The 24284-nt window shown below is 40.3% G+C and overlaps 1 protein-coding gene across 7 annotated transcripts in view; it reads right to left on the reverse strand.

Moving 5' to 3' along the window:
- The window catches only part of KCNIP4 (potassium voltage-gated channel interacting protein 4), a 372094-nt gene that overhangs the window by 90637 nt on the left and 257173 nt on the right, over nucleotides 1–24284 (reverse strand). For 5 of the 7 annotated variants that reach the window (XM_054030738.1, XM_054030737.1, XM_054030736.1 and 2 more), the window contains exon 2: nucleotides 32–156. In XM_054030738.1, the coding sequence (XP_053886713.1) occupies nucleotides 32–156 (125 nt within the window). Of the gene's footprint in view, nucleotides 1–31; nucleotides 157–14821; nucleotides 14904–24284 lie in introns of those variants that run through there. The other 2 variants (XM_054030741.1, XM_054030739.1) reach the window with 1 other exon arrangement.

Here is a 24284-nt window from a genome sequence, read left to right on the forward strand (position 1 = left end):
GTGACAATAAAGTCAGAAAGAAAGTGCTTACATTCTTGAATCCTCTATACAGAATCTGAAGTTCCTTCTTTGTGAATTTGCTCTGTGCTTCCAGCAGTTCAAGAGCCTCAGGCCGATGCCGCACGGTGGCTATTTCCATTTCATCTTCTACACTGTCTACAGAACAGAAAGAAAGCTCAACAAGAATATACATGGCACAGAAATACCTGCTCATTGCATAAATAGAAATATTAAATTAGACTCTTTAGGAAAAAGGCATTTACAACATTGAAGAAAGAGGACATTGTGAACTCACTGGGACAGGGATTGTGTCTACTTCTAGGGTTGAACAGCACCTCATACAATGAGGACCCAATCCTGATGAGCAAGCCTGGACAGTGCCATAATATAAACATTAAATAATAATAATGCACAGCAAGGAAAAATCCTGAAGGTTATGCATGACCTCCCTGATAGGTCTTTTTCTGTCTCTAATGCTTATGATTTTATGCTAGCAAAAATAACTCAAGTTTCACAAAGTAGCATTGTCACCAGGATCTAGCTACAGGAATCTTCTGTCTAACCCATTGATTAGTTAATGAATGGAGGTTTGCAGCTTTGGGCTGGAGCATGTATGTGTTGGCCTATTGTCCTAAAGACCAAGGTGGTATTTGGGGAATTCTGTAAGACATCATTGGGTTGGCATTTCATAACTGAGGTAGACCTTACTGATGTATATAGGTACAATGTAGCCTCCTGGATAATCCTGTCTTTACATGGGTGGGAAGCTAGTTGGGGGATTTGCAAACTTCAGCACTTGTAGACCTTCAAGGCTTCCAGAAGAGCATCAGATTACAAGGAGTGAGAACTGGCAGATATCCATTTGATTAACTTGTTTGAGTTAAATATAAAGTTTAATAAAGTTACTGCCTTTACACCACAAATACAGTGCTGAGAGTTGTATTGTTGCTTCATGCCTCTGATCCTAGCAAAAGACATGTTTTAAAAAAAATTTGTTTCACAGTATTTTGAAATATCACAGCACAATGCAATTTCTGTAGTGCTCTAGGGACAAATTTATTAAATTCACTACCTTGTTCTAGTGTAATAGTTGATCCCTCTATAGATATGTAATCTGAGCCAAAAAACAAAAAACAAACATACATAACAATTCTTAGCTCATACAAAGCACAAAATGCAGAGACATCGTTGTTTCAGAAGGCCCAATGCCCATACAGTATTATTGGGAAATTTTATTAAATCTATTATTCCATGATCAAACATTCTTAAAACATATTACTTAAGTAGTGTTACACTTTAGGAAGCTCTCACTGCCAGGCCATTTTTTGTTCTGACATTTGCTATAACAGTGACTTCCAGCTGCCAGGCTGAAATCTGGCATCAGGAGGTTGATTTCAACCAAACAATAAAAATGAAACCCCAGTTTAAAAAACAGTGCATCCCCTGTAATATATAAACACACACAAGACTACTGTAAACTCAGCTGTACCACTTAATGTAATTGCACTGTTTTGGCAAGCCTTCTAGTGCTGCTGGCACTAGAACAGAAGATCTAACTTTTAAAGAAGAATTTGGGAGGAGGAAAGGAAGAAAAACATGCTTTAAAAATGTGAATAGCTTTGGAAATGTTTGGTGTCCACCAGATGGTCCAATGGGTAAGGCACTAACTGAGATCTTGGGAGATGAGCGTTCAATTCTCTGCTTCACTGCAGACCTTTCTATGTGACCTCAGGCTAGTCACTTAGTCTTCCTGTGTGTCAGAAACCCATATGCAAAATGTGAATACTTCACAGGGATATTATACATTTAAGATTATGAGGTGCTCAGCTGCTCTGGTAACTTTAGATAGAGCTGTAATAACAGCATTCACAAACATTAGTTCACATTTCAAACAGCTGATCATTTCAGCTATGCTCGTGCCCTCTTTTCTCCTCTGTTCTGGAACATTTGCATGGAAAAATTTGCATTCACTGTACTTAGGGGAATGGCAGCTCTTCATATAAACACCAGCATTATCACAAAAATAAGGGTATTTGTGTGCAAACAAGAGTATTCGTTATTCACTGTTCATCATTATTCCTCCGCTTAAACGTTTCAGTCATCCAGTCATGAAGTAAAACTAATATTATGTGATTTAGGTGACAATGTCTGAAGTCTTTAGAGACTACCTATAGATAAAGAATTAATTCACAGAAATAAAAATCCTTTCAAGAATGACAATCCTGTCCAGAATGATTCACAAGTGCGACCTTCATTAGATAATTTATTTGCAAGCAATTGTTTATCCAGATCTAGTGCCCAAGATTCCTCTTTTTTTGCATCTGGTTTGTGCTGCCAGGCTTTTGGTGTCATTTCCAGAATCGCTGCCTCAAAGAGATATTTAAAAAAAAAAATATTTTGTAACATCAGACACAACTCATTTGGTGATGCCTTGGAGGTAAGACTTATGGCAAAGGTAGCTGAAAGGCAGGGTCCAAGCCGCAATCCAGCCAAAAGATACCATGTACTATGTGGCCACCAACCTCTGAAATATTGAAATGAGGCACACACAGACTAAGGCTTTCAGGATACAATGATGCATCTCATTCTGAGCAGCGTCTGTTCAGACCAGATAGATTACTGTATACCGGAATCTGTAGTGTCTCTGCAAACCTCATCTCCCTATCAAAGATGAGGATGAGTGCAGGGCCGGTGCAACCCATTAGGCGACCTAGGCGGTCGCCTAGGGAGCTAGCATTTGGGGGGCGGCATTTCGGGTCCTTCGGTGCCGACCGGACCTTTGGCCACCCCAGTCGCCATCGGCATTTAGGCGGAGGGAGCTGGGGCAGGGGGGCACGGGAGGGCCGCCTGCAGCAAGTAAGGGTGGGCGGCATGCAGGGGAACCGCTCCCAGCCCCAGCTCACCTCTGCTCCGCCTCCTCCCTTGAGCACGCCACCCCTCTCTGCTTCTCTCCCTCCCAGGCTTGCGGCGCCAAACAGCTGATTGGCGCTGCAAGCCTGGGAGGCGGGAGAAGTGGAGCGGCGACGGTGTGCTCGGGGAGGAGGTGGAGCAGAGGTGAGCTAGACGGGGAGCTGCCGCACGGCTCCCCGGGCCAGGGGGAGTTGCCGTGGGGGGGGGGAGGAAGGAAGCTGCTGCAGGGGGGTGCCTCAGGGTGGGGGGAGCGCCTTAGGGTAGAGAGCTGCCACAGGGCTCGGGGGGTGGGGGGGCCGCAAGGTGGAAGTTTCGCCTAGGACGCGAAACATCCTTGCACCCTCCCTGTATGAGTGCAATTTGTTCTATTTTAAGCAAATTAGTTGTTATGCTCAGACTCTTTGCAAGTTGTTGGGCATAGTTTGGATGCCAAATCAAGCTCTGCAGTTTCTGAGGACTACCTGCTACAGTAGCAACTGGGCCTAGGATTTGGCTGATTGGTTCTATTCCTTTACAGTCATTGGGCTTGCATAGAAGTAAATGAAGGATGATTTTGGCCTTTTAAATTGTGTGATGCTAGGAGTACACAGTTGTGAGAGATATCTAAGGTCCTAATACACCTAGAATAAAAAGTTACTACCTCAGTAGATTTTTTTAGGAAAGGAATTGTATTCCAAAATATAACTCCAGTATTTTAGGATCCATTATCATCATGATGGTGACAAAGGCTTTTTCTAGAAATTGTGATTTGATTCAAATAGGATGTCAGTGATGCAGGACAGAAACAGTATGGGACATCAAAAATTGATTCTCATAAGTCGTTTATATCGTCACTGTAGCCTGCTCCTTTGTCTAGATGTTCTGTCTGTATTCTCTACATACACTGACTTTATATATTAAAGATGCTCGTGTCAAAACTTTTCAGCAGAACTTGTATAACTTGTATACAGAAAGATTTATCATGCTAAGAAGCACAAAACTGTTCTACTTAGATCACTTATTTACAGATGCCATTATATCCAATTAGTGCAATAACATGCTACCCTGGTTTATGACAATGATTATGCATGGCACACTGAAGATTAGAATATTTTCAATTAAAAATTAAAGGCTTTTTTTCTCCCCAATGCAATTCAAATCTTTCAATTTGCATTTGAAAATTAAAACTTGCATTCTTACAATACAAGAACCAGTTAGCTCCACCATTCAGTATTCATGAGTTTGTAAGCACTTCCGTTACAACCCTAATTTTCTTGATAAATGGCCTGTGAAAATTTGCTGGAACTTATCATGCAAGGTCTAAGCCGAAGTGATACATTTTTACAAAAATCAAATTTGATTTACACTGGTTTGCAGTATAAAGATTGTGCACGGGAATTAATTCAGTAGAAGGACTTTTACAGCCTCATCCTATTTACATGGAAATCAATGTCAGTTTGATCATTAAGGGCCTGACTGTCAAAGGTGCTGAGCAATCACTGTCTTCAGTGGAAGTTAAGGGTGCTGAATATGGCTAAGGATCACATGATAACTTCCTCAGAAGCAGGATTTTGTATTCTTCCAGTGGCATAATAAAACTTTACTGTATCAAACAGCAGATCCAGTCTGTTCCTAAAAAACTCCCACAATTTATAACAGGACCTTGAGAAGCATGTGTTTGGGTTTCAGGAATCTGCATTTTTGGTTTCTCCAAGCCATTACTTATCTGTGTCAGCACCATTACACAAAAGTGTCTATAAAGGGAAATGAACAGTAAAACAGTCATTCAAATCTATAGAAGGAATTTTGTTGCACAACAGATTAAAAACATTGCTGTTTAAAATTTAGCCAACATACTCAAGAGAACACCACTAGAACCAAGTAATCTTCAGTGAATACAAGTGAGTAGGGTATGCTCGATTTTACTTTTAATCTGGAAGATGGAATTTTCAACAACATGGTTCCCAATAGTCCCATTCGGGGGCATTTTACTCACAGGGAAGACAAAAAAATACTTCTTGCAGCACCCAAGGATTTCCTTAGGAGGTTTATGCTGCTACTTATTACTCTTTTTTACTGTTTATAACGTTCTATAAGAAATTCCACTTTGCAGCCTATCATCGGTGTAGCTAACTCATAATTTTATCATAAATCTGATGATATGTGGTCATTTTCTTAAAGCCCCAATTCTTGGAATCGTGGGATTGAATGAGAACTTCAGCTTCCTTTTTCAATCAAAGCAAGTTTCTAGTCCTCATGGTAGCACAGAAAAGCTTGAAAAATGAACCCTAAAAGATGGGGCACATAGCTGGCTAAGGAATGGAGAACATAAAGGCTACTTTTGCACCTCCCCACCCCCAAACTATAAGGACTGAATATTGAACAAATATTATAATTTTGCATAAAAACAAATCTTTCCTTTATATGTAAAAATTAATCTATACTATATATGAGTGGTATATTTACTAATTATTGCAATGGAAGAAAAGGACCAGGCCTTAAAGGTCACCTGCATTCACACTATTGAAATCTTCCACTAATTACAGGTCAAATTTAGTGTTTAGATTAAACTGACTAAGTAATCAACCCGAGAACAAGCAACTGTTGAAAAGTTACCAGTACTTTATGTCTGGGGGTAGGGATAGCTCAGTGGTTTGAGCATTGGCCTGCTAAATCCAGGGTTGTGAGCTCAATCTTTGAGGGGGCCACTTAGGGATCTGGGGCAAAATCAGTACTTGATCCTGCTAGTGAAGGCAGGGGGCTGGACTTGATGACCTTTCAAGGTCCCTTCCAGTTCTAGGAGATGGGATATCTCCATTATAAAAAATAATAATAATAAAAAAAAAATGTCCTGATGACTATTTACACATTTAAATGGGCCATGCCGTAGGCAGTTACAGACTTTCACCAGAAATGCACACTCTAAGCAGTCATTTGTGAACAATTTGACAGCCTAAAGAGACTTTACTAGCTTTAATACAAGATAAATTCATCCATACAGTAAATGGTAAGGCAAGAGGCAAACACATACACTGAAATGTTGAACACTGTCTGGGTTTTTCTTTAACACTAAAAATGTATATTGCATTTTAATGATTCATCAAATTATATTAGACAATAGTGTGGTGATGATGGCTCCACATAAATAAGAAATTTAGTCTAATACACTTACATTGTATTTCTGTATTCTTTTATACTAATAACTTCTCAGTAAACAAGACCATAGTGAGACTTCTTTATAAAGAACAAATTACACTGATTGAAAGTTCTGTATTTCAGAAATATTATTTATCTGGTGTTACATTTAGTATACAGTATCTTTTTTTTTTTTTAATATGTTGGCTACAGAATCACACAAATTGGAGTCTGAGGGCACTCAAACACTTAAAACGCTGCAGTAGCACTGGTGCACCTATGCTGCTTTAGCACTTCAGTGAAGATGCTACTTAGCCCTCCTGCTGACTAGTGCTGTCTACACTGGGCGTGAGGTTGCTATAACTGCATTGCTCAGGGTGTGGATTTTTCACATACTAAGCAACGTAGTTCTACTGATATAAGTTTAGAGTGTAGACCTGGCCTGAGGCAGAAAACCTATATTCTTAAATATGCAGTGAAACTGTGTGAAAGTACATGTATTTATATACAAAGGGCTTATAATTTTAGTGGCATTAATGAAAAGTTAAAACCACCCATATCAATTCTCTAGATTCTAGAGTGTAAGAGCTTAAAGTATTTAATTAGTTTTTCTACAGGAAATGTCAGGGTAGATATTAAATGACCTAAGAAAGAAAAACTGGCACACAATTACCCCTTAAAGTTTTATGTGAAGTATTCTTACAGTTGTAATGCTCTTCTATTTTTAAGTGTTTTTTTTACACTGGTTTCAGAAACTATTTGCCAGATGAGCTATGTTTTGAAAATTTTTCAGTTCACCAAATGAGGGAAAAGGTTAACAGCAATATAAAACACACCAACTTACTCTTTAAACAGTGGCATTTAGAGAAGTATTTCCAAAAGCTGGGCACTAAGTTGTGCCTCCCAAATTACGTATGCACACATTTGCGTACATAAAATCCAAATGTATATATTACGATCAAGTAACTGCATGCACACAAACTATTGATTTTTGGTACATTTTTGGCCCCAATTCAGTAAAGCATTCAAGCACAGGTGTGACGCTGGCAGACCAGGTGCCAGCTCATGCCAAGGCCCTGGGCCTCCTTGAACATTGACAAATACATAGCTGGAGACCAATCTGGCTCACCTGTATGTTAGTATAATTAAAATAGATATTATGTATGTATGTAATGTTTAGTTATTATGTATGTATCTAATGTTTAGACTTTATGGAATGCTTGTAGGATGCTGCATGTATAAATCCTACTCATAATATCTGTATCCCATGGTATAGGGGAATATTGCAATATTTGCTCTGTAACTATAAAAATGTTTGCTAAGACTTTAAGTCCCCCACAGTCACAGGAGAAGAATTACCAAGTGTGAAATACCAGTTCACCACAAGAGGTATTATCTTTGAGGTCTACAGACATCAGAGAAGCCATTGTGGACCAAAGACTTCGTTGATTGCTTCCTCCACAGCCCTGAAGAAGGTACCATCACATTGAATACTGGGGGAAGGAAATAAAAATGTCATTTAAGGAGAGCTTATTATTCCTATACTGCTTGAATTCATAAGCATAAAGAAGGATTCCTCAACTGTTTAGCTTGGGTTAGCCCTAAAAGACATAAAAAGTTTGCTTATTATAGAAGTTCTATCATCATTTAGAATTTAAGGTGTGTGTGTGTGTCTGTGTGTCTGTGTGTCCTGCTTTAACCTTGTAAATAACGCATTTATTTTTCCCTGTTAATAAAGCTTTAGTTAGTTTGTTACAGGACTGGCTACAAGCACTATCTTTGGTGTGTGATTAAGGATGCCAATTGACCTCGGGTAAGTGACTGGTCCCTTAGGACTCAGAGTAACCTCAGAGTATTTTGTGATCTCTCGTGTAAAGTGACCATCTAAATCAGCTTCTGCACCAAATGACTGGAGGATAGCTAATGTGACGCCAATTTTTAAAAAGGACTCCAGAGGTGACCCTGGCAATTACAGGCCAGTAAGCCTGACTTGACTACTGGGCAAACTGGTTGAAATTATAGTAAAGAACAAAATTGTCAGCCACATAGATGAACATAATTTGTTGGGGAATAGTCAACATGGTTTGAGTAAAGGGAAATCATGTCTCACCAATCTGCTAGAATTCTTTGAAGGGGTCAACAAGCATGTGGACAAGGGGGATCCAGTGGATAGAGTGTATTTAGATTTTCATAAAGCCTTTGACAAGGTCCCTCACCAAAGGCTTTTAAGCAAAGTAAGCTGTCATGGGATAAGAGGGAAGGTTCTCTCATGGACTGGTAACTGGTTAAAAGATAGGAAACAAAGGCTAGGAATAAATGGTCAGTTTTCAGAATGGAGAGAGGTAAATAGTGGTGTCCCCCAGGGGTCTATACTGGGCCCAGTCCTATTCAACGTATTCATAAATGCTCTGCAAAAAGGGGTAAACAGTGAGGTGGCAAAATTTGCAGATGATACAAAACTACCCAAGATAGTTAAGTCCCAGGCAGACTGCGAAGAGCTACAAAAGGATCTCTCAAAACTGGGTGACTGGGCAATAAAATGGCAGAGGAAATTCAATGTTGATAAATGCAAAGTAATGCACATTGGAAAATATAATCCCAATCCCAAATATAAAATGATCGAATCTAAATTAGCGGTTACCACTCAAGAAAGAGATCTTGGAGTCATTGTGGATAGTTCTCTGAAAACATCCACTCAATGTGCAGTGGCAGTCAAAACAGTGAATAGAATGTTGGGAATCATTAAGAAAGGGATAGATAATATGACAGAAAATATCTTGCCTATATGTAAATCCTGTATGTAAATATATGGTATGCTCACATCTTGAATACTACCTGCAGATGTGGTGGCCCCATCTCAAAAAAGGTATATTTGACTTGGAAAAGTTTCAGAAAAGGGCAACAAAAATTATTAGGGGTATGGAACGGCTGCCATATGTGGAGAGATTAATAAGACTGGGACTTTTCAGCTTGGAAAAGAAACGAGTGAGGGGGGATATGATAGAGGTCTATAAAATCATGACTGGTGTGGAGAAAGTAAATAAGGAAGTGTTATTTACTCCTTCTCATACCATAAGAACTAGGGGCCACAAAATGAAATTAATAGGCAGCAGGTTTAAAACAAATACAAGGAGGTTTTTTTTTCACACAACGCACAGTCAACCTGTGGAACTCCTTGCCAGAGGATATTGTGAAGGCCCAGACTATAACAGGGTTCAAAAAAGAACTAGATACATTCATGAAGGATAGGTCCATTAATGGCTATTAGCCAGGCTGGGCAGGGATGGTGTCCCTAGCTTCTGTTTGCCAGAAGCTAGGAATGGGCGACAGGGGATGGATCACTTGATGATTACCTCTTCTGTTCATTCCCTCTGCGGCACCTGGCATTGGCCACTGTCGGAAGACAGGATACTGGGCTAGATGGACATTTGGTCTGACAAGTATGGCTGTTCTTATGTTCTATCACAAAGTCAAGCTTGCCTGAGTAGCAAGATAGCTCAAAATGCCAATGGGGACTGTCTGGGACTCCATGTATATTGCCGGAGGAGTTTACACTTGTTGTTGATCAAATCTAAGTATAGAACTCACAACCAGATTGGGGTTTGTGGCCTGCTTCTTCACAGACTGTCTGGAGGTTGGTATTCTTGCTTGTGAGCCTCTCCAGACAGCATGCACAATAACTATCTATTTTCTGTACATCATCCCTCAATTTTGTCGCAGTTCAGCAACGCATTTAAGCACGTATTTAAGTCCACCTTCATTCAGCAAAGCATTTAAGTATTGCCAACCTCAAGATCCCAAAAAATCATAAGATTTTTTTAAAGAAAGACTATCTTGTGGGTTGTTGGTTTTTTTTTGGGGGGGGGGGGGGGAGGGAGGGAATCTGTCTTGATTTTGAACTCCCCTACCTATTCCCAGTGTGTGACAATTCACGTGGCCCTCTCCCCCAAATGTACTGGGTCAGGTGATTTTGGCCTGTGCTGCACAAGCAATCACTCCCACATTTGCCCGACTCCTATCCAGCCTTTACCCCATTACTTCGGCTCACCCATATTAGTTCTACTCCCAGCATCAATTCAACTTCCCCAGCCACACTTCTGCTCCTCTCCCATGCCCAGGAGAGCGGTGCAGTGGGATCTCTTATCCCTCTTCAAGGCTGTGGGGGCAGCTCCCCCAGCTCTTCACTCTACTCTACCCCTTCCCAGGCTGAATGCTGCAGGGAAGGGGAGGCAGAGGGAGAGCGACAGAGTAGAAGGACCGGTTGGTCAAAGGAGGAGGGAAGGAAGGAGAGTCACCCTGAGCTGGCTGGGCTTTTTCTGCTCCCTCCCTGCTCATGTGAGAATACTTTGGGTTGCTATAGGGAGGCAGAGAGCTCTGTCTGCAGCATCTCTGACTTGTTACTCTGCCCTAAGAGGCCAACAATCCATCAGAGGGCTGGAGCTTCTTGGGTCATTGCAAGAATGGCTCCAGCTCCATCCAAAAGCATGTCACTGGTGTAAAAATTCAGAGAGTTGGCAAGGATGTGTACTTAACTTTAAACCTGGGTTTAAATTGCATTAAAGGTAATGGGAATTAAGCACATAGCTAAAATAAAGCAGATGTTTAAATGTTTTGTTGAACTGGGATAGAATGCTGAATTGGGGGCCTTTATGCATGCAAGTATCTATCTATTTTCCATGCAATATTATCTGAGTTGATCAAAGAAATTAAGATTTAGCGCACATAATTGTGTGCATGCCTGTTTTTATGGTCATCAAGTACTTGTTTTGAAATTATATCCATTAGAGTCACTTAAGAGTTCACAACGTACAAAACAAATTATGTTTTGGTAATGCTCACTTTCTTTCTAGTACTCTGGAATGCTGTCTGGCCAAACCAAATAGCAGTTATGTCAAAAAGTGATAATAAATAGTGATGATGGGTGTCTTCAGTTGCGATGACACTTAAAATTAGTGCTATATTACTGACTAAAGTACAAAGAAAGATACTGACTCCATGTTCCCTTTTTAATATTCCGTTCCCAAATACAGTGAACTTCGATGTAAGTTTTACTTCAACTTGCCTTACTTGGTGAATAACACCACTTATTAGCAAGCAAGTGCAAGTCTCATGCTAAAAAACTTGTTTGTAAATACTTTTTATTGTTTGTGCAACAATCTATTTTATTGGGGGGAGGGCAGATTACTATTACTTGTATATAGGGCTTATAATTTTAGGTTTTAACTGATAAACATTGAAAGACACCCTGGTACAAAAACTCCCACCAAAATCGATATTTATCCAATAAACACCAGAAAAACACTGGAAATCAATACTTGTATCTAAGGGCTGGTCTCCATGGAGCAGTAATGTGAACTAGGGGAGTGTGATTTCTAAAGCACACTAACATATTACTCATTAATTGGTCTATGTAGACCCTGCTAGACACTAAAGGTTCCCCAGTGCACTTTAACATACCGCTGTTTGAAATAGTACATGCTAAACCACACTAGGGAACATTACAAAGAGATTACTCATTACAATATATACAGAGAAAGCCCCCAAACTCCCTGATTTTTGGACATTTACAAAAAAACCCTCAAAAATTGCTAAAAATAATCCCTGAAAAATGAAATTAATAAACCCTGAAAAACAGAAGCTTGCTTTATATAGCAGCAAAAAGCGTGCTAGGCTCTTCACAGGTATACAGAAAGGTTGCTTTCTAAACAACTTAAATTGCAAACCTATAGTCATGACTAATACCAATGTTCAGTTCTTTTCAGCTTTAGGTCACAAAGCTTTTTGTAAAGATGGACAAGTATCACAGTGTCTTACAGGCTTTTGTACGTTACCATACATGTCAATCTCCCTGGACATTTTTTAAAGTATTTAAAAGTAGCCATCCTTCAACCAAAAAAACTTCAAAAACAGGCTTCAAAGAGGAACTGCAGAGTTACAATTCATTTGCAAACTTAACACCATTAATTTGGGCTTGAATAGGGACTGGGTATGGCTGGCTCACTACAAAAGCAATTTTCCCTCTCTTGGTATTGACACCTCCTCATCAATTATTGGGAGTGGACAACATCCACCCTGACTGAATTGGCCTTGTCATCACTGGTTCTCCACTTGTAAGATAACTCCCTTCTCTTCATGTGCCATTATATATATGCCTGTATCTGTAATTTTCACTCCATGCATCTGAAGAAGTAGGTTCTTTACCAATGAAAGCTTATGCCCAAATAAATCTGTTAGTCTTTAAGGCGCCACTGGACTCCTCGTTGTTTTTGAGCCAAGAATGAAACCCAAGTCTCCTGATATTCAGATTAGGGCCCTACCCATTGGACCTCATCATCTCCTGTTGACTTAAATGGGACTACTCAAGTGAGTAATACTCTTCAGGATCAGTCCGTAGTGAGACAACTTATGAATGAATACAATGTTAAGAGGTTTTCTATCACACTGTATTCAACTCCAAACCTAATTTCTACTTTTAATTGTTCTTAACCTCCACCTATTTCTCCTTCTCTTTGCATTAAACCTCTAACTATTTTCTCCTCTCTTTTTGGGTTTTTTTGACTGCCTCTTTTTATTTATTGTTTGTTATTTTTCATCCCTATTCTGTTTTCACTTTTTTATGGTTTTTAATCTTTGCTTATGTTCACTTGATTTTATTTCTCTCTTTTCTGTTGTCTCTTGTCTGTTTCCTCCAGTTTGTTTATAAACTTTATATCCTCTCCAATTATACTATTTAAACTCCAATTGAGCATCACCCCGTCTGCAATTGTTGGTCTTAACCTTCCCTTTCCAGGCTGATCCTTAGATTTCTTACCCAAGCCCCATACAACAGTCACAGCCTCTGATTCTGTGCTGCATTCCAGAAACTTTGTACTATTCCTATTGCATAAAGGGGCAAGAAAGCATCCCAGCACTCTCCAGCTGGGAATTCCACCCATCACAAAAGGGTTCTCCTAAGTGGCACAGGACTAGCATAATGGCCTTACAGCAGGGGTGGGCAAACTACGTCCCAGGGGCCGCATCTGGCCCTTCAGATGTTTTAAACTGGCCCTCGAGCTGCTGCTGCTGGGGAGCGGGGTCCAGCCGGGGGCTGGCTCAGCGCAGCTCCCGGAAGCAGCAGCATGTCACCCCTCCGGGTCCTATGTGTAGGGGCAGCCAGGAGGCTCCGCACACTGCCTCCTTCCCAAGCACCACCCCCGCAGCTCCCATTGGCCGGGAACCATGGCACCATGGTGGTGCATGCGGACAGGGCAGTGCACCAAGGCTTCTGGTAGGAGCCGGAGAGGGGACATGCCGCTGCTTCCAGGAGCTGCTTGAGGTAAGAGCCGCCTGAAGCCTGCACTCCTGACCCCCTTCCACCTCCCAACCTCTTGCCCCAGCCCTGATCCCCCTCCCACCCTCCAAACCCCTTGGTCCCAGCACCCTTCTGCACCCCCAACCCCCTCATCTCCAGCCCCAACCCAGAGCCCGTACGCCCAGCCGGAGCCCTCACACCCCCCCTCCCACGCACTCCAACCTCCTGCCGCAGCCTGGAGCCCCCTCCCACATCCTGAACTCCTCATTTCTGGCCCCAACCCAGAGCCCACACCCTCAGCCAGAGTCCTCACCCCCTCCCAGACTCCAACCCCCCAATTTTGTGAGCATTCATGGCCCACCATACAATTTCCATACCCAGATGTGGCCCTCAGGCCAAAAAGTTTGCCCACCTCTGCCTTTCAGTATCACTCTTCCCCTTCTCCAGTGTAGGGGCAAGCTCTGTGTGTGGGAGGAAGCACAGAGACTGCTCGGTGCTCCAGCTATTTTGAGCTGCCAGAGTAGCCCATTGGTGAATAGCCCCTGAGGCTGCTTAAAGTTACACCAGGGCCAGCGTAGGCACTCTGCAACTCTCAAATTCTGGGCTTGGCTAAGGGGACTCCCAGGTGTACATTTTCTGACCAGCTCACAATTGGGGCCAAAAAGTTACTCTTAAACCCATTATTATGTTAACTAATTTATAGAGGAAGATCCTATTGTTGTTAAAGTGGATTTACCTTTATTCAATTTAGCCCATATACAATACCAGCATGAGGTGGGTCTGAGCAATTATTCTTTCACAGACAGAGTCAGAGTACTGAAAGGACATAGGTATAGCTTTCCTTTTTCTCTTGCCTTCTTTTTCTCACACATGCACTGTAAAGTGTTACCTCCAAAGCAGTTCACTGTTAAGTAGTTACAATTGCTTCCCCCCAGAACCAATTATACTGGTATTGTTCTATGGGCTGGCCATAAATGGCAGTTTAAAAACCATTAACACCTTTGTCCCACACACAGACCAAGCATTTCCTTTATCCAGTGAACTAATTCTTAATTGTTCACAGGGTTGGCGTAGCTGCCTTAGTCCCAGGATATTAGAAAGACAAGGTGAGTGAGATAATATCGTCTATTGGACCAACTTCTATTGGTGAAAGGAAGATGATTTCAAACTTGTAAGTGGGAAAGCTTGTCTTCCACCAACAGAAGTTGGTCCAATAAAAAGTTATCATCTCACGCATCTTGTCTTCCTAATTCTTAATTACCTTTCAGAGGAAAAATACACAGCAGCTACTCATGGCAATGACACCTTGACATCAATTTGAGCAAGGATAAAATTGCTGAGAGTTGACATACCCCTCCAGAATTACCTCTTAAACATCAGTAGATCATTTGAGTCATTAGCAGATATCTTGTCTCCCAAATGAGCAGTTAATAACATAATTTTAAAAAGTATAGCTTGTGACACATGCAAACCTAAAAACAAAACCAAGTGAAAAATAAAACTTGCTTTGAATATCAGGAGATGTCGTTTTGGCAGCCGAGCAGGGCAAGAGCTTCATAAGCCGCTCTTTAATGCTGCGTTTGGTACTGTTCTGAGCGTAGAGGAAACCTAGAAGATACATTATCAGGACTGTTAACATGGCCTTAAGTACAGCTTATGTGCATGCTGCAAAACTCATCATGCCAAAATTCTGATGGGTAAAAGAGACAGGCAGCAGTGAGAGAATTCCAGCTTGCAAAAGGCAATCAGAAATATTGAGGAGGACAACAAAATTGCTTGTCTTTGCATATTTTCTATCAGGGCATTTTCCTGTTTGTGCCCCTCTTTAAAAGTGCTTGTCTAGCATAATAAGGTGCAAAATGTAGACACTAACTCATGTCTTTAAAAGAGAACAAGAACTGTGGCATTTTTAAAGATTTAAGTTACAAAATATTTACAAGCACTTCACTTTATTGTAATTATTTTAATTGCCATGTGATTCAAATATGAAAATAAAACTGTTTTGTTGTCCCACATGAAGGTTCTCCAGCTCCATAAATGAGTTTGCATCAAATGTTTGGATCATATCATTCATTTAGCAACTGTGATCACCAGCTGGCACTTTTGCCTTTCCTGAAAATTACAATGCTACTCGATACCCAGCCATTCCTCCGTTCTCTGTCCTTTTACATATAAATAACTATAACTACCCATTATACATTGTTTATATATAAATGGCAAGAAATGAGGATATGGCTATTTAGTCAAAATAAGTGTTAAAAATGAGGAAGATTCTTACTGACACGAATGTTAGCCTGCATTAGTGGAAAAGGAGTGGCCATAGTAGATGCCTGTGACTTCAAACCCCTTGGGTACATGTTAAACAAAATGTACGACACACACAGATAATCTCCTAGACTGATGTTTAAGGCAAGAGACAGAGTTAATCACTGTAAAGCAGATAACTGATTTATCTTCCTGAGTAAGGTAGTGCTCAATCTTGGTATTATGCAATTCCCATACTTCTCATCTCTACCACATACAGCACTATACAGGGCAGCACTTTTCCTGAGAGTTCCTGCTCTGGTAGCAGGGGTGAAGAATGAGTGGGGAAGGAATGAGGTGTGGTGGAGCCCACGGATGGTTCTGGCAACAGCTTCTACACCCTAGTGACCTGGATAATTTTGGGGTGTTCCAGCTGGAGTTCTGTGCTTGTACTGAATGTTTGAGTGTAAAGTGTTATGAAGAAAAGCCATGCAACTTCCTCTCATCTCTTGAATGACTAGAACCCAGACTGTCCATCCTACCACCGCCAGCAAGCGGAAACAGTCTGTGAAGCCTGCAGTGCTATCTGGGAAAATGAAGTATTTTTAAAGGTTGATCTTTTAAAAAGATCTTAAATATTAAAAACAAAGAAAAAAGTTGGGAAAATGTTTTTAAAATGTTGAAAGAAGTAAGGAAAGAAGGAAAGGCTTTGGTGGGGGGTGGGGGTGGGGGTGGGGAGGAGGAAGGGAGGGAGAAGGCAGAAGATATAAGAGTCAGTCCTGAAGGGAAAGCAGATGGGGAGAAAATTTGAGGCAATATCAGCTTTTGAGAGTGGCTGGGAGGGCCCAGTTTCAGCACAGGACCAAGGAAGTCTGAATTAACTCTTGGGGAATCTATTTTGAAAAACTGTTTAACAACAATGAATGCATTATTATTTGTATTACTGTAGTGCCCAATGGCCCCACTCAGGATAGGGACCCCACTATGCTAGGCACTGCACAAACCCATCGTAACAGACAGTCCCTGCCTCAAGGAATAGCTCAAGCTTCAAAGACTACTTTGAATATAAAACTGACCCATGAAACTCAGGTTGTCTTTTGACTGGCAGAGTAGCTAGGCTGTCTAACAACTGCATTGTGAGCTAGATATAGATCTAGCTTGCTGAAGAGTCTTATTTTATCTTTTTTATTTTGTTTTGTGTTACTAATTCTTGAAACAATGCATTCCAGTGAAACTTAATCCTAACTCATCAACTTTGTTACTATTTACTTCCTATATAGTTCTGCAGACGTGCATTGTATTTTACAAAACCAATAAAAGATGTATTCCTTCTCTTAAAGGGTTTGCAATCCAAGACGCTGGATTTGCTACCCTTGTGCCCATAGAATTCAGTGGAGTCCATGTGGGCTTAAATGTAGCTCATCTACTTGCATCATCGAGGCCAAAGGTAAGCTGAGAAAAACTGGAAGCGATGACAACACGAGAAGGGGTAAACAAGAGGTAGGATGGCATAATTTTGTTCTCAAGTTGAAGACTACTCCATATATCTTGAGGGTTACAAAGAACGTTTTTGTTTATAAAGATTTTACACTAAGAATGGGTATAAGGTAAAGGGGCTGGCCAATCTTCTTATAGCACAGTGAATCAGCAAGCAAGCTTATACTTTCTGGTGGCTGCAATGAGTTCATCCTGGGACCATACAGGCATCTGTGATGCTACAGCCACTCAGTACAATCCTCACACTTCCAAGGAGTCTCAGCTCATATGTTGTGAATGCTTAACCTGAAGGATTATTTCCCTGAAGCATTGAAATGACATATGGAACAGTTTTCATGAAGAAGCGCAAGTCCACACCCTCAGAGTGGGGGATGGGGACTGTACATACAGGAAAATTTAGGTGTCCAGCTCCATAACTAGAGGTCAGTGAGGATGAAGACTAAAAATGGGGATGAGGTGAGAAGTTATTTGTGACAGTAAAAGTTGTATGTGTGTGAGCACTTACTCCTGCACATAATGACTGTAGAGTATATTATACCATCATAATCACAGCATTTGCATTATTATAATTAAAGACTATGTCAGCACATTATAAATCTTTATTTTCAACCAAAATGTTCAGCCATTTTAAATTTAAATGATTATTAAAAAACTAACTGCATGTTTGCACTCAAATTCTGAAATTACATCAATTTTATGTTGAAGTTCAATAAGTCATTATAATGGACAATATGGTAACCACTTTTAGTATTGTAAAGGAAAATGTAGTGTCTAAGTTAGTAAATTTTTAGAAGTGAATTTAGTGCTGATACAAGTTGACAGAGTGGCCATTATTTATCCACAGAATACAGTACAAATTCCTCTCACTGCCCAGCCAATGTGTCTCAAACATAATCCGTAGGAATCTAGAAGAGGACAGAGCAGGGTTGTTCACTGCCCTACCATGTGCCCCAACTCTGCTTTGAAAAGCACAGTAGAATCACTATGAGTCGGATTATAAAACTCACTCATTCACCTTACTTGATGAGTAGCTCCATTGATTTCAATGGATCTGGTCATAGAGTAAAGTACTATTCAAAACAAAAAAGAAAAAATGACAATCTGGCCATATGCATGCTCAGTTATTTTATCTCTGCTGAGACTGTGGGTGGAAAAAACAGTTAAGGCCAAATGTTGTAGTATTTTGTTGTGAAATACTGTAGATATCTGCCCACTGCGAAATAGGCTGGGAAAACAGAAATGCTAGTAGATAACATTTGGTTATTACCAACATGAGACCGATTAAAACTGGTAATCTAAGGTGAAAGGCTCCATATCTCATTACAAGCTCTCATAGCCAATTCTCAAACTATTATTTGTAGAATGCTGATAGTCCAGGAAGCACTATTAAGTAGATAAAGAAGCTGCTTCCGCCCCAGTGCTGGAGCATAATAATAGTAATGCTTAGCATATCTATAATGATTTATAGGTCTGATTTTCTCAACTCTTCTTGGTTTGGTTTATTTAAGGGCTTATCTTCAATGCAAGGTTAACTTGGGTCTTACTCAGGTGTTGCCACAACCTGGCTCCCATCTATACACAAACCCTCTGGCCTGATTGTGGTGCAGATTTATACCCAGGCTAGCTAGCCTTTCTTAGGGCTAGGCTAAAGCTCAAGTGCTGCTTACACTTGGGCTGGTGATTCCCTCACTTTGCAATGAGGATGCAAGCTAAACCACTGGAGCGCTGATAAGTCCTCCACTGCCTCCCCACAATTCCTTCCATGTGTCCAGGACAGACAACTTCTTCCACAATTCACTGGGAAAGAATCAGCTTCCTGCAGCACTAGAGAACCATAGGACTCCAAAAGTCCTAATGCCTGACAGCAGTATGTACAATACCAGTGAGGACTCATTATCTCGAATGGCTTTGCAGTGTGGTTGGTCAGACCCAAGCAAGGCTAACCCAGGTGCTGATCACACAGCTTAACTTTACTATAAAGACATATCCCAAGAGTGGCTTTTGTTATATACTATAAATCATATTCTGTTATAATGGCATAACTCCAGAGGTCAATGGAGTTATTCCAGATTTACACTGTGTAAGAGCAGAATTTGGCCCTGTGATTATAAGTAGGGCTGTCGACTAATCGCTGTTAACTCACGTGATTAACTTAAAAAAATTAATCACGATTAAAAAATTAATTGCAATTAATCACAGTGTTAAGCACACTGTTAAACAGAATACCAATTGAAATTTATTAAATATTTTTGAAAGTTTTTCTACATTTTCAAAAATATTGATTTAAATTACAACCGTATACAAAGTAGACAGTGCTCACTTTATACTGTAATTTTTTATTATAAATATTTGCACTGTAAAAATGGCAAACAAAAGAAATAGTATTTTTTCAATTCACCTCAGACAAATACTGTGGTGCAATCTTTTTATGGTGAAAGTGCAACCTATAAATGTAGATTTTTTTGTTACAATACGTTTTACATTGTTTTGTTTTGAATGCAGTTAAGAGCCTACAAGTCCACTCAGTCTTATTTCTTGTTCAGCCGATCACTAAGACAAACAAGTTAGTTTACATTTACAGGAAATAATGCTGCCCGCTTCTTATTTAGAATGTCACTTGAAAGTGAGAATAGGCTTTCGCATGGCACTTTTGTAGCTGGCATTGCAAGGTATTTACATGCCAGATATGCTAAACATTCGTATGCCCCTTCATGCTTCGGCCACCATTCCAGAGGACATGTTTCCATGCTGATGATGCTCGTTAAAAAATAATGCATTAATTAAATTTGTGGCTGAACTCCTTGGGAGAGAATTGTACGTCTCTAACTCTGTTTTACCCGCATTCTGCCATATATTTCATGTTATAGCAGCCTCGGATGATGACCCAGCACATGTTTGATTTCTAAAGATAGCTACAGCACTCGACCCAAGGTTTAAGAATCTGAAGTGCCTTCCAAAATCTGAGAGGGACAAGGTGTACAGCATGCTTTCAGAAGTCTTAAAGGAACAAACACTCCAAGCAGAAACTAAAGAACCTGAACTACCAAAAAAGAAAATCAACCATCTGTTGGTGGCATCTGACTCAGATGATGAAAATGAACATGCATCGGTCCGCATTGCTTTGGATGGTTATTGAGCAGAACCCGCTATCAGCATGGACATAGGTCCTCTGGAATGGTGGATGAAGCATGACGGGACATATGAATCTTTAGTGCATCTGGCACATAAATATTTTGTGACGCCAGCTACAACAGTGTCATGCGAATGCCTGTTCTCACTTTCAGGTGATATTGTAAACAAGAAGCGGGAAGCATTATCTCCTGCAAATTTAAACAAACTTGTTTGTCTGAGCGATTGGCTGAACAAGAAGAAGGACTGAGTGAACTTGTAGGCTCTAAAGTTTTACATTGATTTATTTTTGAATACAGGTTTTTTGGACATAATTATACATTTGTAAGTTCAACTTTCAAGATAAAGAGATTGCACTACTGTAACTTTATTAGGTGAATTGAAAAATACTATTTCTTTTGTTTTTTTACAGTGCAAATATTTGTAATAAAAATAAATATAAAGTGAGCACTGTACACTTTGTATTCTGTGTTGTAAGTGAAATCAATATATTTGAAAATATAGAAAATATCCAAAACAGTTTAAATAAGTGGTATCCTATTATTAACAGTGCGATCAATCGTGATTATTTTAATTGTGTCATTAATCATGATTTTTTTTTAATTGCTTGAGAGCCCTATTTATAATCCAACCCAAAAACAACTCACCAGATGACATCAAGGTGGTAATGGAAGAAACAAAACCAAAAAACCCCAGGAGGTTCTCCCTTTAGTGGTGGTGGTAAATTAATTACAGTACCTTGAAAATATATTCACATGGTTAGCCAATATCATATAAGGTAGAACCCCATTTATCTGACCCGCCGTGTTAACCACAACCAGCGGCACACTGGTCTAGAAGAGGGCAAACTCTCCTGTGGCCCACTAGATGGTGATGCAACATTGCACTTTTCCATTCTCCGGTTTATCTGGATTTTTATTATCCTATCTGGTCCCAGTTAGATCGGATAAACGGAGTTCTGCTATACTTCTAAAAGTTATACTATACTTATGCTAACCACATGCCATACTCCCAAGTATGCATTGCAAATCATGCCAAGCATATAATGGAAATATATTTGTAGTAAACTGTGCATGATCTCTGTTCCTTGTACATGTAGAAACTGGCAAAAACAAGATGTATGTTTTTTAAGATTTGTAAATATGAGCAGTGCCAGTTATGTGTTTTAGGGATAACAGGTATAAGATGCCTTTGTGATGTGCAAAATAATTGGAAATCAGATAAGAACAGGAGTGTAAGGTCTTTAATTAATGAGGTAGAATTTTCTATCCGCTGTAAACAGCTGAGGTATAAAAAACAGATTGTAGTTGTAATAAATTTGGAATAATGAAGACTGGGTAAATTATTAATTCCTTTTGTATTGTGCTGATTTATATCATCTGATTGAACCAAGCTATCTGACAATTTATCAATAAAGAACTGAACCCATTGGTATCAACGTTTTCTACATTCTTTTTCCTTAAATTTCCTCACCTTTCCTCTCTTTTTGTAGGCTTCATTTACCATCTTAACATTGGCAAAGGCTGTAGGTGACCAGCTCCCAATTACACTCCTGTTCCATTTTTCACTTGGCAGTAGCTGCTGTCACCAGCTGGTGAGGGACATGTTCTCAACTTTCTGTGACCAAATGCATAGCTAAGTTGCCCTCTATTTCTGTCCACATCACAGGTTTCAAATCACCTAACCAGCAAACAAGTTGCCATTGCCAACCCGTTGCCAGCCTAGCTTAAAATATTAATTACAGGTTACGTACATAAAGGAAAACAAATACAAAAGCAAATAATGAGAAAACAGTCACACAAAATAAGATTAAAGACAATCGTGGAAAGGCCGAAAGAAAACACATTGTTTCAAAGCATCAAGAATACATTTCATCTTAAAAACTTTGAAATCAACCTTGAAACCTGAAAATAAATCAGATTCATACATCTGCACTACTCCATTTTAGACCCTCCAGAAGAGAATAGTGTTACGAGCATGTGGTCATTTTTCTCTTGTGACACACACTCTCTCATACACCAAGGATGCTATTACATATAAATGTCAGATAGCAACAGCAGAAGATGAGACATGAATTATGGGTGAAGTGAGTATTGATGGCGATAAATGTTTTTTCACAGGAAAAATATTATCTAAATGATAATTATGGTCCCTTTCTGCCTTTATTTCTCAGTTTCAGTCTGGAAAAGCTGTGTAAGAGTAATCTTTCTGACTGGTTTTCCTGGGCAGAGAAATGAAGCAGAGTACTGTTTCATAATTTACAGCCCTGTTTAGTTCACAAGTCACGCTTCTGAACTATAGTTACTGTTTTTCTTCCTGGCATGTAAGTCTACAGATGGCAAGTGAATAAAATAGCAAATAATATTTTCCCTTAGACATTATGTCTCCTCCGGATCAATAAATATCACAAAGTTATGATGGGTAGGGAGACAATGAGGCTCAGGGTACATCCCCTTTTGTACCAATGATTGGGTCATTTATCTTTGTAAGAAGGAGGAAAAGCTCCATGCTCTAATACTCCCAAATGTGAATTTTTTGGAGAATCGTTAGTACAAGTCCCATAAAACCAAGCAGTTAATGGACCATGCCTAGTTGCATAGGTCACATTTCCAAATTAATATTTTACTACCACGTGACAGTCTTGTACAATAATTAGATGAGTGGTGTCTCATGTAGGCACCTTCTGGGGGGCTCAATTTCAGCTGTACAACTCATTTTCTCCCAAAGTCAAAAGAGCTGGCAGCCCCAATATGGTGCTCAAGAGTCAGCTCAGATGGAGAGGAGATGGGGACAAAAGAAAGTTTAGTTTCATTTTCACAGTTCATGACTTGTGCAGGCAGCCAAGGCATAATCCTCACAGGGACTACTTATGTAACCAAACTGGACAAGCAATGTAATAGTTTACAATGTAATTATCATGCCTGCCCAGACAAGTCTCTATGGTAGAGCCAAAAACAGAGCTCCTAGAGCTGTCAGCTGGCTGTTCTTTACAACTATGGCCAGCCTAAACATTTTTTTGCCAGGCCTGCAAGTTACCACCAGTTATATATCTCCTGTATTTAAAAAAAAAAAAAAAAAAAAAAAAAATCCTGTCCTGTCCTCTCCTCTCCTGCCAAAAAACTAACCTAACTCCTGTTCACAATGGTCACACACCAGTATGTCCCCATCAGCTTCATAGAATGCAGAGTTGTGTAAACCCCAGCAAATCTGTCATCTGAAGGAGCCACTAAGAAGCTGAATTGATTAAACTAATGGCAAGATGGGCAAACATATGCATTTTAGGGACCATTGCAGAGATTGGTCATACTACAATGCTGTTGCTCTCCCATGCATGAAACCCATCTGTGTGCACCCACTTCAAATCAGCCCTCTATAAGAGTCACATTCATGTGAAGTCTAAGACTCTGGGCATTGAAAGGCAAACCTACAGGCAGCACAGCTGTACAATGCTGCTACTGACCTAGATGAGGGACAGGCATCCACTTTTCTGCTCACCTCCACTGAACTACAGGTAAGAATGAGATGGAGTTGTGGGGAGGGCTTGGAAACAAAGATAATGTGTGGGCTGAGAGAAAGGCCTGAGAATTACTAAATGTGCCAAACAGAGGAAGTGGGAGATATGAGGGTGGGAACTAGGGAGGCAAGAGGAAAAGGGAGATGGTGGAAGGAGAGAGGACGAAGGAAGGCAGGATAAAGATGAAGAGATGGAAAAAAGACAAAGCATAAGAAGTTACTCACCTTCTGCAGTAATGATGGTTCTTCAAGATGTGTCCCCCTATGGGTGCTCCACTGTAGGTGTGTCTGCATCCCTGTGCTGCTGATTGGAGAATTTTGGTACCAGTGTCTGTTCGGTCCCTCACTGGCGGCTGGGGCTTCGGAGTCGAGTCTGTTATGGATAATGGTACCGTGGTGCCAAATTTGGCATCTGAGTTCCCCAGGTTCGCATAGTGTTCTGCAAAGGTATGTGCCGATGTCCAGGTAGCTACTCTGTAGATTTCTGATATAGGGATACCCGACGGATAAGGAAACTGGTCTCGTAGAATATGTGCGGACTGTAGATGGAGATGTTAAGTTGGAATCTGGTAACACAATTTGATAC

Source organism: Malaclemys terrapin, chromosome 5 (assembly GCF_027887155.1).
Source record: "Malaclemys terrapin pileata isolate rMalTer1 chromosome 5, rMalTer1.hap1, whole genome shotgun sequence".
NCBI classification, from domain to species: Eukaryota; Metazoa; Chordata; order Testudines; family Emydidae; genus Malaclemys; species Malaclemys terrapin.